The sequence below is a fragment of the Callorhinus ursinus genome, unplaced genomic scaffold (assembly GCF_003265705.2).
Source record: "Callorhinus ursinus isolate GAN/ISIS: 27379988/994484 unplaced genomic scaffold, GSC_fseal_2.0 scaffold5, whole genome shotgun sequence".
NCBI lineage: Eukaryota > Metazoa > Chordata > Mammalia > Carnivora > Otariidae > Callorhinus > Callorhinus ursinus.
In genome coordinates this window covers 30,057,583-30,076,792 of record NW_027397067.1, presented here as the reverse complement: position 1 = coordinate 30,076,792, position 19,210 = coordinate 30,057,583, and the positions used below count along the sequence as shown (strand labels likewise).

Below are 19,210 nucleotides of genomic sequence, written 5' to 3'. Positions count from 1 at the left end.
CTCTTTCTGTTTAAGCTAACTAGAGGATTCCCTTGTTTTCTTCTGCAAATACGAATTGGGACTCATCCTGCTATCATAAAGCCAAGATGATGCTTCAAGGAGTCTAATTGTGTTTAGTACTGTCAAGAATAGAAATTGGAAGATGTGCATTTATTAAATGTAGTGATATGTAGTTCACTGTGACTCTAGCAAAAGCATCTTTTCTTTTGGTGGAAGTAGAAATCGATTACAGTAAGTCAGAGAGGTAAGGAATAGGAGGTAGGGGAGTGAAGACAGCTTATATGAACATGTTATTGGTAACTTGACTGTGACAGAGAATACAGCAGAGGTGCAGTCGTTGAGCAGGATCAGAGGTCAAGAGAAGAGATATTGGAGCATATCTGATTACTGATGGGAAGTAACTAGTAGAGAGGTAGGTACAGGAGAGAGCAGGTGAGGGGGAAGATCTGTGAGATCTTGAGTCAGTTATGTAATTTCTGGGTGCCTTCGTTTCTTTACCTGTAAAGTTTGGACAACAGGAACAGTTGGACTAACAGTCCAAGTTCTCTTAGGATTTTTGGGGGGGGGGGATGGGAGAGAAATAACGTATATGAAGAAATTTTAATGCAATGTCTTGTATTTAGTAAGGGCTTCATAAATGTAGTCATCATTATTATTATTACTACTAACTCTTGTTATTGTCTTCTGTATACTTTAGAATATTGTGAATATGGAATAGTAATCACTCTGTCCCTTGATTTTACAGATCTTCCTTTCAGCTCTTACAGACTGGCCCCCTTGCCGTATTATCATCACTTACTTACATTAACTAAGTAAACATTTATCAAGCACCCAGTGTGTGCCAAGAATGCATATAACAGGTGTCAAATAAATCTGATGTATATATCACATACAAAGCCAAGCGAAACTTGTTCTCTGCCTCCAAGTAGCTTCTGGACTACCGGAGGAGAGAGATGGGTAAAACATAAATACTTTATACCATGTTTTAAATTATATCAGTCTGGTTCTAGCAGGAGCAGAACTGCTAAGACATATGTATATATGTGTTGTATTTATTTATTCTTTTATACATATATGCACACTTTCTCTCACACACACACATATTTGCACATTTATTATAGCTGGCTAAGCAAACATGAAGTCCATAAGCATCCAGGCAGGAAGGAAGGATCAGGAACAGGCTGAAATGCCATAAGCACACCTTCTTATCTTAAGGTCTGCATGCAATCATTTATCATGGGTTAACCCAGTTCTTCTGTTGACCCATCTGCCTTCTTATGAAAGACTGTGCTGAAGTGGGAGACATTTCTCCCTCTTATTCTTATCTACTCCCTTCTATGCCAGTTGGACCTTTATTTTAAAGAATTAAATTTATGATCAGCAGATACACAAATTTATTCTAATATGCATTGCTTAAATTTTTGAATACACTCTAGCTGCATTTATTAACAGGTTTTATTTAGTCATCTGTGCAGCTAGTTAAAGTGATTGGCTGGCTGTGAATTAAGAGCACAACCCAAGCTAAAGTGTGAATTCGTTCGTTTTCAACTTTAGTTTTTAATTTCACCTGCTGTTTACTGCTCTGAGGAATAGTAAATTGTATTTTAAGTGAAATATATATTTAAGGAAGAAACTTTAGCAACGAATATTCTTTTTTTTTTCCCTGAAAATGTGCTTCTTAATCTCTCTGAAAATTAAACAAGCTGTGTCAGACTGTGGCAACCGCTGTTGAGTTTGAGAAACCATCTTTATAGTTCTATTGCTAAAGGAATTCAGGGTATTGGGTTAGATAGTCTAATGCTCTTGCTTTTTGTTGCAAGAAGTTGAAACCAGTGCAGGTTTTACAGAAGAGAAAAGTGGGGTGAGGTGGGTGGGTGGGTGGGGATTATGTTTGTGAGGGGAAGTTCGAGGCCTGTAACAGGAGACAGGCTGCAGCGGGCCCTCAGGTGTGGACAGGTATAGGACTGGAGTGTGGGGGGAAGAGGTAGCCCTCAGATCCCGTGTGTCTGAGGATCCTTTTGCCCTCTGTCCCTGTTTCTCTCCAGAGTCTGCTCATCCTTCCTCTTGACTCTTCCCTGGTTTCCTCTAGTTTCTCATGTGCACATGGGCTGGCCTTGTCACCTGCACTGTTATTTCCAGCCACTGCTACTAATCGACATCAGTTTCTAGCTCTCTCCTATCAGATTCCTGAAAGAAAAGATTCTCTTGGCCCTGTTTATGCCCAGAGAAAATGTGCAATACTCTCTTCAAAAACTGATTTGCTTTTTTTTTGATACATGTCAGAAGTACATTCAACAACTTTCCATAAAGTTCTATTCCAACCACTTTTGGGAAATGTGTGGTTTGGTCAGAGGAACCATGTTTTAAAGTCTGATTTGATTCCCAGGTCAGAAGCAAATAACTATTTAACCCATTAAAAAAATGAGCTTTAACATGCTGCTTGAGTTCCCAGGAATCTCCTTTTTCTAGCTGTGTATTTGTGCCTAGGATTCAGGCCAGGTGGGGACAAGGGAGCTCAGAGATGCTCAGCAGGGGGGCAGAGGGGCCATCAGGGAGATGGAGGATGGGCTCCAGTAGGGGTGTGGGAAAGGCCCTGTGAAGTCTGCTGTGTCTAGAGTAGCCCTTCTATTCAATGTGGTGGGGCAGGGCAAGGTGCCAGTGAAAGTGGTCCCTTGGGAAGAGCCTCCAAGGAGGAAAGGTCAGAGACAACGAAGGTCTGTTCTGTGCCCAGGGGCCCCAGCTCCTCCTGGCAGTGGCAGTGGCCATCAGTTGAGGCTCTGTGTGACAGTCACAACAATTAGTATGGGCAGTCTTCTATAGGTCAACTGTCTCTCAGTAAAACAGCTGCCTCTACTCCTTCAGAAAGAAGCTTCTAAGAAGGTCAGGTGGGACTCAAATAGTCACTGTAAACCAAATGTGGAAGACATTGAAGACAGCACTGATTATCATTGTTATTCTTGACTATGAATGTTAGGATTCCCTGGGAGAGCAAGTGGGCTGGATCTGCTGGGAACCACAGGCAGGTGTGAGGAAGTGTCCCCAGGCATCCCTGGGGACTAGGCTGCTTGATGACCTGCCCCTAACACTTTACTCTCCAGGAATCTTCATTTCCCAGGAGTTTTGAAAATCATACAACTTTAACTGTGCCTTTCTTCTGAAATTATGCCTTATTTTCTCTCTGTATGTTTGTCCTGGATTAACCTGGTGATATTTGTAGAAGGAAGGTCCAGAGTCCCTTAATTTAAACAGTAAAATTAATCCTATTTTCTCTATAGATTTTATTATAAAATAAGGGTTGCATTCCTAGAGATAAAGTTCTCCATGAAATAAAGTTGAATACTTTGATAAGGAAAGGATTAAGATGGTGACCATTCTGTGCTTCACTTATTTCTTCCCCAAATATAGTACAATTCACTATTTCCTTCTGGTAACTTAGGAAATTTCTTTTAGATCGAAGAACCCCACACTTTGCAGCCTCAGGAACTTGACATCCATCCTCCTTAGTCTTTATTAGTAGGTGCTACCATATAGCACATATAATCACCTGAAAATTCATTCATTTATTTATTCCCCAATACTTATTGAGGGTCCACTGTGTTTCAGACACTCTTCTAGGTGCTGGGAAACATCAGTACATAAAACAAAGAATGTCTATTCTCATAGAGCTAACACTCTGGTGGAGCAGCCCAGACCATAAACATAATAAATAGTAAATTATACAGTTCATTGTGAAATGGTAAGTGCTAAAGAACAATATAAAATAGAATATGGCAGATGTGGATTGGGAGAAAAGCACTGCAACTTTAGAGGGTGGAGACATTTGCAAAAAGAATGAAAGGGTGAGGAAGCAAGCAGTGTGGGTATATGAAGGAAGAACATTCCTGGAAGATGGGGTGGCCAGTGGAAAGGCCCCAAGGCAGGGGTGTGTCTGCCACGTTCAAGGCCAGCACTGGTCGGGGAAGGAAGCAGGAGAGGGAGAAGGAAGGATAGAGGGGAGCCAGCTCGGATGAGGCCCTTGCCTGGAGGCTTTTATTCTGTGCAAAATGGGGAGCCATTGGAGAGTTCTGAGATGGGGAAGGGCATAATCTGACTCTTGTTTTTAAGAGATAAGACAGGCTACTGTTACTGAGAAGGAACTGGGGCATGTGGGAGGCAGGGCAAGGATGCCAACAGGGATCCAGGGTGGAAACTATTGTGCAAATCCTGGCAAGAGGTGATGGTGGCTTGGCTGTGGAAGGTGGTGGGAAGTGATTGGATTCTGGATATATTCGGAAGTAAAGGCCACAGCATTTTCCCATGGATTGGATGTGATTGGTTCAGTTAAACTTTGATTTATATAAAACAAATGGAATACCTAATTGATGTGATAAGTTAAAAATTCTGTATACTGAAGTTAAATCCAATAAGGTTGAGCCATATTGATGTTGATTTCCCCTCTTTCCTTACATTTGGCTGGAAAGGATATGCAGGTAACTTGAACAGAGCCTGAGTCTATATTGTACTTTATAGAAATAGGTATTTCCATTCAGGGCTTTTCAGAAAGAATTTAAAAAAAAATATTTAAGTTGTGTGTTCTTGCTTGCATAATTTTAATAGAAGGCTTGAAACCTCAGCCAAGAAGTCTTCCACCAAACATTTTTGCAATAACTTTGCTAAATGTGCAGCTGACTAATCTGCCATGAGGCAAGCCAAGTCATGCTTTGTTGACTATTAAGTTGTGAGGATATTAAAGTTAAAACTTGCTGTGGTAAACCCAGCATTAACAACCCTGATTGCTGAGATAGTGTACTTGTATGCATGATGTTGGAACCTAACACAGGGTTTCAACTCTGTTGTGATAAGTTTTACTTCTTGCCCCATCTTCACACCACCCAACCAGTCTGACTTTCATCTGCCATTCACTGTCTTGGTACAGAGAAATAATATACTTGAGGATAAAGCTGTCAAAACACTTCATTAGTTTCAGAGGACTAAGGGAATAATATAATCAATGGCCTAGCAATTGCAAGCAATTTTTTTAAAGTGTTTCTATTACACCTATTCATTAAGACTGGATAGATTTGCCATGAGACTTATTTTTCTGTGTACCTAGCATGAAATTTGAAGAATTTAATCTAAAGTGACGAGGAGAGTTCTGTTGACTGTTTTTGGACATACTTTTTAACGATTCAAGAGCCCGATCTTTCTTTGAGCATGACCCTTAGTGGTAATATTTTAAATTAGTTTACAATCAGTTGTTCCTATTATTAATGTAAGCTTTGCTTTCTTTGTGACATGTGAGATATGTTTGAAAATCTTTGGGTCTGACTACATATTCCATACTGTGGTTGATATGCCATTGTCATCAGTCACTAAATATGTAATGTATATCTATGTGTTTTGAAAACAAGTTTAAAAAATAGATCTTTGGGCGCCTGGGTGGCTCAGTTGGTTAAGCGACTGCCTTCGGCCCAGGTCATGATCTCAGGGTCTTGGGATCAAGCCCCGCATCAGGCTTACTGCTCGGCTGGAAACCTGCTTCTCCCTCTCCCACTCCCCCTGCTTGTGTTCCCTCTCATGCTGTCTCTCTCTCTCTCTCTTTCTCTCTCTCTCTCTCTCTGTCAATTAAATAAATAAAATTAAAAAAAAAAAACTAAAAAATATCTTAATGTGGGGAAACACAATCTGAAATAGGAAAAATTCTCTTACAGAGTTTTTCATGTATGTCTGTGTGGTTTCCTGGTGAATGGAAGAGTCTTAAAGAGTTCCTTGGCCAAATAGACTATTCACTTGCTTCCTAAGTCTTGCTCTCCCAGAGTGGTTTTGCTGTGGCATGAATTTCATTCTCTTTTACAGAATTTCAATTTTACTTTCTTACTATGCAGAAAACCCCAAAAGGCAAAAGGGTTGGCTTTCTGCAGATTATTCCTGGAAATCCAGTTAATCTCCAGAGCCAACTCCTCAAATTTTATTGGGTTGAGATGAGTAAGCAAGGACAGTTTCCAAGAGGGAGTGTTGACACATACTTTTTGGCATTTCACTACTGCAAATCCATAGGGAGATTGTTAGGATTAAGGTGGCCTGGAATGCACTTGAGTGTAGACAGAAGAAAGGATTGATCAAGTAAGTGGGCTGATGTTAGAAGCCATCCTCTTTTCTAATGAGCTGTTAGAATCCTCCTATGAAAACCAGCTGTTTTTGTATTGAGAAAAGCTGATGAGCTTCAGTCCCTGTCTTAGAAAGTGGCATCCAATTTACAAAGGACATCATTTAGAGATATTCAAGATTTAAATAGATACTGTTAACTTCTTGTTTAAAATATTGCAATTCCCCTAGTATATCATATTTATAGTTATGTTGTTTATCTTCTTTTAGAAAAACAAAAGCTGTTCATTGGAATAAAAATTTTAAGTTTTATTTGTTCGTTAACTCAGTAATTGGTAGTATTCTCATATAATTGAACACTGAAGCTTTGTTCCCATGCAAGAAAATACACTGGATAATGCATGTATCTGTGATGTGCTGCATGAAGGGCTTCTGTGTTGGGTAGAAAGAAGGAATTCAATGGTAGTTATTGTAGTACAATATGATTGAGAGGTGCTGATAATCAATGAAAGTAATAGTGCAAGTGAGTGCATTATTTTGAGTAATTCATTTTCCCCTTTAATATATGCATATATACTAATAATTGAAAGCTAGTAGAAGAAAGAGTATTAGCTATATAAATGCCAGATTCTTGAGAAACAATTATATAAAAATGATGTGTATTTTTTCAACATAGAATAATTTCATAGGTTTTAAAATACCAAATTATATGCAAACAAAATAGAAAGGAAAATTAGCCTATAAATCTGCTCCCAAGGGAAACCATTCCTAACATTTTGGAATGTCCTTTTAGAATTTTCTCTCTCTTTATATGGACACATCTTTCTTTCCTGAGATCATATTACATATATTCATTTGGATTTCCTTTGTTTTCAGTTAATACATTAGATGTCTTTCCATTTTAATAAATATAGAGATATATCTCAGTTTTTTTTTTAAAGATTTTATTTATTTATTAGAGAGCGAGCAAGAGAGAAACAGCATGAGAGGGGAGAGAGTCAGAGGGAGAAGCAGGCTCCCCGCTGAGCTGGGAGCCCGATGTGGGACTCGATCCCAGGACCCCGGGATCATGACCTGAGCCGAAGGCAGTCGCTTAACCAACTGAGCCACCCAGGTGCCCTATCTCAGTTTTTAACCATACATTTTGCTTATGTATACTTAACCCCAAATTTATTGATGGGTGTTTAGGGAATTTGCATTTGTTTAATGTTATAAATAGTTCTGAAAAAAAGTTCTGGGATAAATATCTTTGTGTGCTTTTCTCTTTTTTTTCCTTAGATGTAGAATTGCTAAAACAAAGGGATGCACAATTAAATTTGCTACCTTTCACCAGGTGGGCCTCCTACAACATGTATGCTCCCTCCAACAGTAGTTGAGAGTCCCAGTTTCCTTATATGTCATTTAGCACAGAGCATTATTCCTCATAATTTTTGTGAATCTTATTTTTTAAATTGTCTTTATTTTAATTTTTTAATTTGAAAACCTTAAATACATAAGTCTTCCATAATCTCACCACCTAAAACTTGTGTGCGTGTGTGTATGTGTGTGTGTGTGTGTGTGTGTGTGTGTGTGTGTGTGTGTGTGTCCATCCATAAGCATTTCTAATTATATAAGAAAAGAAGTCAAAGTGCCCTCTTGGCCCATTCAGTCTTCTGTTCCTTAAGGTGTATAGCTCCTTAGCAAACTACTCTGTTTTTTAAATGCAGTGCAATCATGCCTAACATATTAGTCTGCAACTTGACTGTTTCTCTTAATAGATCATGGACAAATGTTTTCCTCTTAATAGATCATGGATATTTTTTGATAACCTTCTTTTGGTGACTTCATGGTATGTCCATCATGTGGGTGTTCCAGACTTTGTTCCCCTATAAAGAACATTTTGGTTGTTGGATTCAAAAATTCCAACCTCCAGGAATTTTTCTTGCAGAAAAATGCTTGCACAAATGCATAAAGCTACATGCATACATATACAAGGATGTTCACTGTAGAATTATTCTTAATAATGAAAAATTGAAAAGAACCTCAGTGTCTCTCAAGAAGAGATCAGCTGGGGCACCTGGGTGTCTCAGTTGTTAAGCATCTGCCTTCAGCTCAGGTCATGATCCCAGGGTCCTGGGATCAAGCCTGCTTCTCCCTCTCCCACTGCCCCCTGCTTGTGTTCCCTCTCTCACTTTGTCTCTCTCTGTCAAATAAAGAAAATTTTAAAAAATCTTTAAAAAAAAGTCTCATAAACAAAGATCAATTAAAAAATCTGATCTCATGAACTGTTATAGTTTTCAGTGTTTTAAAAAAATGAGTAGATCTACTACTCACATGAAAAGTTGCCCCTGATTTATTGTGAAGTAAGAAAATAAGTTGCAGAATAATACATGTAGTATAATCACATTCATGTTTAGATGCTCCAAATAGTATATATGCATTGATAGGTACTTAATGCATTTTAAATAATTTGACGTGTTGCAGTAAATTGTTAAAAGCCGTTCTCTCTAAGGATTGGACTTGACTAGGCAGGGCGGGGAAAAGAGTGGGGAGGAATAGAAAGCTTTCCCCATTTTATTTTATACATATTTTTATTGAAAATTTAAGAACAAGCATATATTTTGTAACACTTTTAAAAATGAAAAGTACATTTAAACTCTGCAGAAGCAGTGAAAAATAAAATGTTTAGGTGAGACGAGGTAGCTTCTGACAATCTACCTGCTTAACAGTTTATGACTCCATGAAAACACAGGTAAGTAGAAAGTGGTATTTCTTATAGATACACAGTATTTCATTTACAATCTGGTAAAAGAGAAGAAGAAAAGAGGAAGAGCGAGTAAACCCTAAGGTCAGATGGGAGTTAGCTAGAAGCAGAAGTGGTTGCCATTGATCCTGTTTCTAGAAGAACACAGGAGAACTCAAATTCCTCTTCTTTAGGAGAGCTCTCCATTCATCTAAGAGCAGCTGTGTGGGGCATAACTCTTCTGTTTTCTAGACAAAATACTCCCAGTTCCTCCCAATAAGATCATTTGCCATACTGATCATTCTGTTGTCTTTATTCCATTTGTCCGTGTCCATCTTGAAATGTGCATCCAAAATCAAATACTGCTACCTTTTAACATCCAGTCTTATCAGTGTGGAATAGTCAGAGGAATCCTTTCCTGGGCAGGAGACACTATTTTTTCTTAATCTAGACTAAGATTATTCCTAAACCTTAGCCTTGTATTTCCTCCTAGAAATTACTAGTCAACAGTCTTGCTGTTTTTCTTCATTATTTGTCACTCGGGGCTTCTAGATTGTGTTTGTTTTCTGGCTGTCTTCTGTGTTGAACCCTTTGCCTCCTTTTGAGCTGTAGCATAGTGCTTCTTCTGATACCCTCAACATTTCTATTATCAAAGCTATCCAGCTCATAGGAGTCACATAATTCATTGATATCTGCTTCCAGGAAGGAAGCTAACTTGGCCCAGGCCATGTAGATCATCAGAAGACTTTGCCTTTTGTCACCAGGGCATTGTGCAAACTGGGGAAAAAATAAATAAGAGTGCCCTCTTTGGACAGATGAAGTACAAAAATTCCTCTCCAGGTGGGAGAATGAGAAACGTGTCTCTCTTCCATGGGTGACAAAGCCAGGGGATGTGGCTTGAGTGGAGACTGGATTGAGTCCCATCTTACCAGTATGCAGGATATAAGAATGCAATTGCTTGCGACAGCCTGGCTTGCCACATCACCCGTGTTTCAAAAAAAAAAAAAAAAAAGATTCATAGGCTTTATGGAAGCTGCATTACAAGCACCAGAAATTTCCCAGGTTCTGGTTTCAGGGCTTTTGTGAATATACTTTCCACACCAGTTACTCCTGGCTTAGTTCTTTTTTTTTTTTTTTTTTTAATTAACAGTACTGTTGAAGTATAATCTACATACCATAATATACATCTCATAAAAATCAGTTCAATGATTTTTAATAAATTTATAGCATCATACAGATATCATTACAGTCTAGTTCTAGAACATTTCCCCCACCATAGAAAGTTCTCTGGGGGGCACTTACTATCAGTTCTTGCTCCCACCCCGAGGCAATCACTGGTCTGTTTTCTGTCTTTATAGATTTGCCTTTTCTGGAAACCTCATATAAATGGAACCATATCTTCCTTTAGCTGCTTTGTTCCACTAATCTAATAGGGGTGCAAATTTAATCAGGGTTCATAGATTCCTTTGCTGTGTTCTTCTGCTAATCTGCTAACGGTGCAACACCTGGATATCAGCCCTATCCCCTTCTACTGCTACTACTAACCTTACTCATCCCTTTCTTTCCATTCAAACATGCTCTATTACCTCTCATCTTAGAACATTTTCCCTTGTCCAGCATCTCTCCAGCCACCATCCTATCTCTCTGGGCCATTTCCTCAAGATTGGACTTCATGTACTCTCCCCACTCTCTGCTTTCCTGTGAACTCTTCTTTTAAAAAATCTTTTAAATGTTACTATCTGATACAGATAAAAGAATATTAAAAAGAACATGTAATCTCTATATGTAAACTCTAAAGGTTAGTAATGTAATGAAGATCTACACCTGTCACCCACTCCTTCCACCAGCTTTACACACAGTGGAATTCATGACTCAAAGTATCCAAACTACTTACTCATCGCTATATTTTTTTATCCTCTTTGGTCCATTTCTAATTCCTTTTAATTCCGCTTTTAATATAAGGAGTTTGGGCTAAATAGTCTTTGAAATCCATTACATTGCTAAAATTCCCTCATTACTGTTGAGAGATTAATTTTTTGTTTAAGATGTATTATGGAAGATTTATAGCTTACACTGTTGAATATTACTGTATTTTTTTATGAAGTCTTGGCTAAGAGCATGACATAATTATACCACAATTTCTATAGGAAATTTATTCTACTTTGTATTAATTTGCTTTAGAATGCTGGATTTTTTTCCCTAAAATTCTGAAACTAAAAGCTGAGCTTCCTGTAATGTTCTCCACTAACCCTGTCTTTGCATTGAATTCATTTAACCAGTACAGTTGGCCCCAAGGGAGGTATAGATGTCAATTATTGCTACAACTTAATACTAATGACTACTTAAATATTTAATTAATGCAGTACTTGACACTTAGCAGGAAACTATTTATGTTGGCAAAACCAGGCCTTTGTTTTCATCTTCTATGCCTGGTGTTTAGCGTATCCCTTTTGTAACATAGGTTTGGAATGAGGTGCTATGGTGGTGAAAAAGCACCTCCCTCTCCTACCTCCAGGCAGAAAAGATTACATAGAAAGTGACTCCTGATGGATGTTTGAAATATTAATAATTACATTTGTAGATTTTCCAAGCTACATTTTTTTAATTGAACATTCATTACCTTTTTTGAAGTTTGAAATATTTTTTTATATTTTTCTATTGTGTATTGATGTCATTAAAACAGCTCTTAAAAGCACTCATTTTAAGAAATATGGTAATTTTTTAATGAGTTGCAAGAAGACCAAAAGTGGCTGATCATTTTCCTGGGGCTGGGTCTGACAGGAACCCCACAGGAAAAAGATCATTTTGTCCTGACAAGTACAGGCCAAGGAGAGAAGAGAGCTCAGTTTAAAGCTCAATGTTCATTTGAAAGAGACATTCCAGCCAAGTGGACTCCAAGGCACACGTTCATCACTGGGTTCTGGAAATTCTCATATGTGAGCAGGTCCTGTGACTCTAACATGCACACCTAAGAGTTCCCCTTTAGTCTGAAAATTTCTGGTCTTTAACATCATATGTTGCCAGTATGCTATATTGAACACACATATTCTCATTTTATTCTGAAAATGCCTTATGTTTGTGGCTTTAGCTTCTGTAATTCTAAATTATTTGATCAATTTTTTTGTGCTTTTCCTCCTACCTAAAATTAAAAAGAAAGAAAGAAGCATATCCTCTATTTAGTGGGTAAGTGAAGATTTTTTATTTTACAGACTAAGTCCGCGAAAGGGATGAACTGTTGAACGGGCCTGTGACATGCCTTATAGGTGTGCGTATTTTGAAACACAATCCACTGAGCAGTGGAGTACTGATCACTTTTCTTTTCTTTTTCACTTTTCTTTTTTTGAGATTTTATTTGTTTATTTGAGAGAGAGAGAGAGAGGAGAGCACAAGCATGGTAGGAGCAGAGGGAGAGGGAGAAGCAGGCTCCCTGCTGAGCAAGGAGCCCGATGCGGGACTTGATCCCAGGACCCTGGGATCATGACCTCGGCTGAAGGCAGATACTTACCCGACTGAACCACCCAGGTGCCCCCTCTGGCTCTTCTTTGTACGCTCATGGCTTTAACAAGTTCATTCCAAACCTCACTTAATATACCAACCACCTTTACAAAAATCTTTCTTTAACTTCAGTCTTTGTTTTTAGTCATCACAAATTCTGAAATAACCAGAGTCAAGACCCCGAGGCTTAATTTTATATTTGTCTTAAACCTTAAGCATTGTTGTATTTAGTCAAAAATGATAAGAAAAATTAATGACTTTTTTATCATCATACTAATAAGGGATTTCATTAAGATCTTAACTTCTGTAGATAAAAGATAAAAAACAGTTCTTCATGAACTAAAGAGTATGGTTAAGATCATTATTCATAGTCAAAGATAAGGCTCATTTTATGTTTATAGCACTCTTCTATTCAACATCATTAGTGTGAAATATTTAAGAATTTATTTACTTAATTGAGTTTCTCAGTTGTAGAAGAGAAATCAGTGATGTATTAAATTTTTAGATTTGTTTTAGAAGCATTATGCTTTCAAGTCTTCAAAGTTTTTGTATGCCTGAAAGGTTCCTCTGATGTTTGTGATGCTGCTTGTTTTGCAGCATTATGCAAGATGATGCATCAAATGTCTATTACTTTGTAATGTCAATTATTTTATTTCTATGTTACATTTTTTTTCATTTAAACTATAAAATTTTAACATGAACAAGGAGGTCTCTAATCTGTGTTCTTTTCTAGGGTCATCTGCATATAGTCATGCAAAGCTGATGTTCTGGGTGAATAAGAATTTTTGTGTTTCATTTCACAGGTGGGGAGCATTAAGCGGGAAACGACCTTCACATTTCAACCAGAGGACTTAAAACGTGACTCTAGTAAAAAAATGTCTCATCAACACTTGTTTCCCTTGGCCATGGAGGAAGATGTGAAAACAGCAGACACCAAAAAAGCCAACCGAGCCCTTGACCATGAAAAAGAAAACACTCGCTCCATCTGTCTCCTTGAGCAAAAACGGAAAGTTGTTTCTTCCAATATTGATGTTCCTCCAGCAAGGTAAGGGAACATTAGACTTTCTATGTGTCTGCCCCAGGAAGTTAGTGGAGAGCATCTACAACCTCCACCACCATATCTCTCTAAACCATATAGACTTAGGAAGGGTTTTTTGCCAAGAATATTTCTCTGCTGCTTGTTTGTAATAGAGCAGGTAGCCCTGCTCTTTGGAACTGACTTTGAGGCTGCTCTGGTTGGAAATATTGTAGCTCTAGGAAAGAATGTTTTATTAAATTTTGGAAAATGAATGATAAAGAGCAAAAGAATAAATGTAAAAAAAACCTAGCCACTTAAAGCAGGAATACTCAGATTTTGAGCAGAGGTTGGAGAGCTATGGCAGTAGGCCAGATTCAGCCCCGGCATGTTTTTGTATAACCTGTGAGGTAAGAGTGGTTTTACATTTTTAAAGGGTTAAAAAAAATGAAGAACATGTGACATAGATCATAGGTGGCCTGCAAAGCCTAAAATATTTATATATGACTCATTACAGAAAAAGTTTGGTGATCCCTGGTTTATATCATGATAATTCTTTTAAGACGGATCTACCTTAGAACCGGGCCAAGAGGGTTTATGGAAATATCAAAAGGCTTTTATCACCTTATAATTTACTTAAACTACATCCAATAGCATTAAATCAAAGGACAATATTATGGCAGAATGACAATGGAATCAGAGTGGAATGGAACATACTAGACCTTTTACTTATTTTCTTGCTTGTCATTTATTTCACCTAGAAAGTAAGTTCCATGTTGGCCAGGATTTTAGTCCATCTTGTTCATGCTGTATCCGTAGCACTAGAATAATGCTTAATTATGTGCTAGGAGCTCCATAAATATTTGTTGGATGAAGAAAAGAAAGAAAATGCTATAGCATGAAAGCTTGCTTATTTTTAGTATGTATAACATATTTTGTTACCAAAGCCATTTATAATGAAATTTCGTAAGCAATTTTTTGAGACGTACTCTATTCGTTTGAATGGCTTCAGACAGCTAACTAGGAGAATAGTATCGTTGGGAAAGGAATAAATGTTTCTTTTCTACCTATTCACTTTTTATAATTAGAATTTCATTGCTTACTATATTAAATAAAAAATATCTCTTCTAGAAAATCACATATCTTTCTATTCTGCTACCAAATTTGTCATACTTTCTAAAATTATAGGTCTCCTTGTTTTTCTTAACCTTCAGTTGAAAATTTTCATATATTCATTACTTCTAACTGCTTAGAATTATTTGCTTTCCTAATTTTTTCATATAAAGCACATGTTAAATTCTTTAGGATTAGTTCCTTTAACTGGGGGCTCATCATGAAATGTTTTATCATGCCCTAAAACTGGTAGGTTCTTCAATTCATATCTGTTATTTGGTTGACTCATAGGAAAAGTGACGTTAATTTGAAATGTGAAGAGCTATGGTTTTATTTTCTTCCTAAGGTTGTAGTGCAAAAATTAGACTTCCCGATGTCAGATACTTCAGTGACAACTTGCAGTTCGACAGGATTTACTCTACCTAAAATTTCCACTAGAGCATTTTATATGTTAAAAGACCTGGAATTAATCATTTTAAATTACCATAGATTGTTTTAGATATATCTTTCGTCTTTAATCTCACCCCACTTGCAATAGGTTCTGGGGAAAATAATGAAAAGGAAAGGAAGAAAAATGTTTTCTGCTTTTTCTGCCTCTGGTATGTGGAATATTTTTTCCACCTTCTCCAGTTCACTAAGTGTGCTTAAAAGTTATGAGTCAAGCCAGTGTTATTGTGGTGTTCTTAAAGAGTATAGGGAAGTTAATTAGATTTTAAATCCATTAATGTACAGCAAAAATTCCTCAATGACAAGGTATAATTTAGACATATTCATCTATTATGGGAAATACTAGTTAAAGCTTCATTGTTTGAGATTTCCACTGATACACTTGTTTTCATTGCTATAGTAAGAATTTAATCATCACAAATATGCCAACAGCTGGTGAAATAAATTGCTCTTCTTCTTAATGACAATGAAGGAATCAGAAATTGTGGGGTCTAATTATCTAACTCTCAATTCTTTTAGTTCTATTTCCATTTCCTGTCATGGAAATATTTTGTAAATGTCAACTTTCCACTATCATCTAAGTGGATCAATATTTTGTTTTAAAGAAACTCTTTTACCTGACATGGTAGGAAGATACAGGACTTTTTGTTCTGGAGAAACATAATTCTGTCTGTTGGCAGTGTATGAATAATGAAGTTTGAATATGTCTACAGTAGGGTTAAGTTTATTGGTAGAAGGAAATCTATATCTTATATAATATACAGTATATATATGCATTATATATATATATATATATATATATATAATCTATGGCTCTAGGCACATGACTATTGCAACTTATTCTCCTAAATCCAGATGTTATGTATTGGACAGTTCGTAGAAAGGCAAGATAACCATTTTTGACCAATAGAGTATCACTGTTAGAGTTTCTCAACAGTTTAAAATAAATTCTTTATAATCTTTCTCACTTTATCTTTTGCTTATTCCCACTATAGCTAAGAAGATTTTTGTTGATGTTTGCTTTCTATATTTTGTAAAATGGAACTTGAAGTTTATTTTCTATGGTTTATATAATGAAGATAATAGATATATTTTATGTTTTTTCATATCCCTAGAAGGGTCTAGGAGCTACCCTCCCCATCTTTATACTTGACTGTGATTGAGCATTTCCTGCTTCCATTCAGTAGATTATTTATTGAGTACTTGCTACAAATCCAGTACTCAGTAAAAAAAAAAATGAATGAAATGGGATGCCAACCCTCTAGGAGCTTACAGTTAAATCATAGAAACAGACACCTAAGTAGCTAATTTCAAGTAACAGTTCCTAACTTGCTTCCTTCTTATTAGAACTGGATGAATTTGTACATAAAGAAGACTCTCTTAATATTAGGAAAGCTATTAATTTGATACAACTATTCAAAAGCCTAATTTTTTTTGTTCGTCTCCTTTTCAAGGTGGGGATGAATGGAATGGGGAAGGAGGGACTCTGTATCTGAGATCTACTTTACAAAATTCCTGTTTGTTTCCCCATTTTCTGAGGACCCATTTAAAAGTTGCTAGTTTCAGGGAAATATAAATTTAAATATTCATCCCGATGTGTCAGACTGGGTCTTCCGAGAAGCAAATGCCAAGGCAGGATTAAATGCAGGCATTTTATTGGAACAAATACCTGTGAAAGAAAAGGGGTGGGGCAAGGGGCAGGGAAGGAGGGAGGTGCAAGTGCGACTCTGGTGCAGGTCTGAGCCCAGTGAGGGAGAGAGCCAGGGAAGGTTGGGCGGGAGTGTCCTAGACTGCCTGGCAAAGCCGTCAGGAGGCCTGCGTTATGTAAATGCAGTAGGGTCCGCTTACCTGTGGGATGTTGCTTGATCAATTTTAGGAAGGAAAAGTCTTTTCTTTTGGGGGGGTCATAAAGATGGGAGTGAGTGCATTATAGAGTTGAGGTACTCAGAGTATTCCAAGTTCTTCAATGGAGAAAACTAAGCAGAGAGGGCAAGAGTGTGTGTGAGAGAAGGGCGCCTGGGTGGCTCAGTGGCTTAAGTATATGCCTTTGGCTCAGGTCATGCTCCCAGGGTTCTGGGATCTAGCCCCGCATTGGGCTCCCTACTCATGGGGGAGCCTGCTTCTAATCCTCTCCCTCTGCCGCTCCCCCTGCTTGTGCTCTCTCTCTCTCTCTCTCTGTCTCTGTCAAATAAATAAACAAAAATCTTTAATTAAAACAAAGTGTGTGAGAGAGCACGTGAATGAACAGTGTTTCTTTGAACTAAAGATTTATCATTAACAGAAAAAAAATTCTTTGCAACTTGAAGGATTATTGGGGAGCAATAGTTTGGGGTCGGGGGTTACCAGGAGTGTCAGTGCTAACTGGGGACAACAGTCTCTAAAGGAATCATCTCTCTCTGAAGTTTTCATCACTTATTCACTTAGTAATGCCTGGTTATAAAAGACAACAGCCCCCTCCAAAAGAGATTGTGAATGGAGAGAGAGGAGTTACTAATTATAGATATGTCATCTTAAGTATTTTTTGATATCTAGAGAAAAATACTAGCTGTCTTGATTTCTATGGAGAGTTGAGAAAAATGAACTTTAAGAGCATAAAGACAAAGGGGTGTGAGCTCTTGAAGAATCCATCCAGAAAGGAATTCCAATTCTGTAGTTTGGCTCAAGAAATGAGTAAGAGGTCAAAGGTCAGTAAGTAAGACAAATGCCAGTCAGAGGTTTTTTGTGGGCAGAGCTCAGTGATTCATTAGCCAAGACAGTGATTTTAGCCTGATTCGAAAAAGATGATGAACCTGGGCGCAGATAATAAATAAACCATGCCCAGATTAGTGGTGGAAATCTGGAGAGAAAGAAAGAAAGAGTTGAAATCCAGAATAGGGAACTTACAGATTAGCCAGGGATGTGAGGCATAAAAGTAGCTGGAAGGAATTTTTCTGTTCTTGGAATGTGTGCCAAGCTTTTGGAGTAACATGAGACTTCTGGTGAATTGGCTTGCTTGAATGAGTTGCTAACACCAAATTCTTACACAGTGCAAGAAGAGTTTGTTTGAGTGTTTGAACTGACCCAGAGGGTAACTAGGCATGGTGGTAAAATCTGTGAGTCTCAGAAAAGAGGACATGAAGTACGTGTTGGAGGAGAAACTTCCACCCATGTTAATTCTGCCTGTTGTGGAGAGTTGCTGGGGGTGCCACTGGCTGACTGCCTTATACGGTTCATGAGGAGACTGCTCTCATATTTCTATATATTTTAAAGATTGTATGTAGTATTTCTTGGTGTATATTAATTGAAATCTGCTGCTTTTAAAGTAAACAGTTTTGTAAAATCTGATTTTATAGTAAACAAGGTAGACGTTTGCCAAAAGAGAAAGAAGGAGAAACAAGTACGGGATACTCATGTCAGAACTGAGAAATTGTAAGAGTTGTAAATTGTGCGAGAGTATAAATGATGGTAATAAAAATAAAGGTTTTTGGTCGGGGTGTCCCAGATATCTGGAGCGTGCATGGATTAAATCATGTCCCCCAAAAGATATGACAAAATCCTAATCCCCCAGTACCCGTGAATGAGACCTTATTTGGAAATAAGCTCTTTGCAGATATAATCAAATTAAGATGAGGTCTTTAGGGTGGGCTGTAAACTAGTATGACTTGTATCCATAGAAGAAAAAAGGAGAGGAGACAAAAGACACAAAGGGAGAATGCCAATGGAGGCAGAGGTTGGATTGATTTGTCTACAGACCAGAGAACACCAGGGATTGGCAGCAATACCAGAAGCTAAGAAAAAGGCATGGGATAATTCTCCCCCCCAGAGAAAGTGCTGTGGTCTGGATGTGTCCCCTCCCAGTTTCATTCGCTGAAACCTAATGCCCAAAGTGATGGCATTAGGAGGTAAGGACTTTGCCTGCTGATTAGGTCATGAGGGTGGAGCCATCATGGATGGGATTAGTGCCCTTATAAAGGAGGCTCAGAGAGCTCCCTTGCCCTTTCTACCAAGTAAGGATACAAGAAGTATGCAGCCCAGAAGACAACCCTCAGCGAATCATGGGGCACCCTGATCTCAGACTCCCAGGCTCCAGAACAGTGAGAAATAAATTTCTGTTGTTCGTAAGCTACCTGGTCTATGGTATTTTGTTATAGTAGCACAAAAGGACTAAGAAAATATGACTCCCTGACATCTTCTAGCCTCCAAAATTGTGAGACAATAAAATTCTGTTGTTCTAAGCTACCCAGTTTGTGGTGATTTGTTACAGCTGCTCTAGGAAAATTAATATAGGTTGCTTGTGCTGATGAATACATCTATGTCTTACCTTATAAAATTACTTTGAGTAAAATAATCATTCA

General features: G+C 37.8%; 1 protein-coding gene and 1 long non-coding RNA gene across 2 annotated transcripts in view; one reads left to right on the top strand and one right to left on the bottom strand.

Annotated features, from left to right (window-relative positions):
• LOC141372736 (uncharacterized) overlaps positions 1-19,210 on the bottom strand; it is an 823,585-nt gene that overhangs the window by 290,833 nt on the left and 513,542 nt on the right. The window lies entirely within an intron of this gene.
• The window catches only part of ZNF704 (zinc finger protein 704), a 227,223-nt gene that overhangs the window by 34,393 nt on the left and 173,620 nt on the right, over positions 1-19,210 (top strand). The window contains exon 2 of the mRNA XM_025870527.2: positions 13,105-13,346. Within this exon, the coding sequence (XP_025726312.2) occupies positions 13,105-13,346 (242 nt within the window). The remainder of the gene's footprint in view (positions 1-13,104; positions 13,347-19,210) is intronic.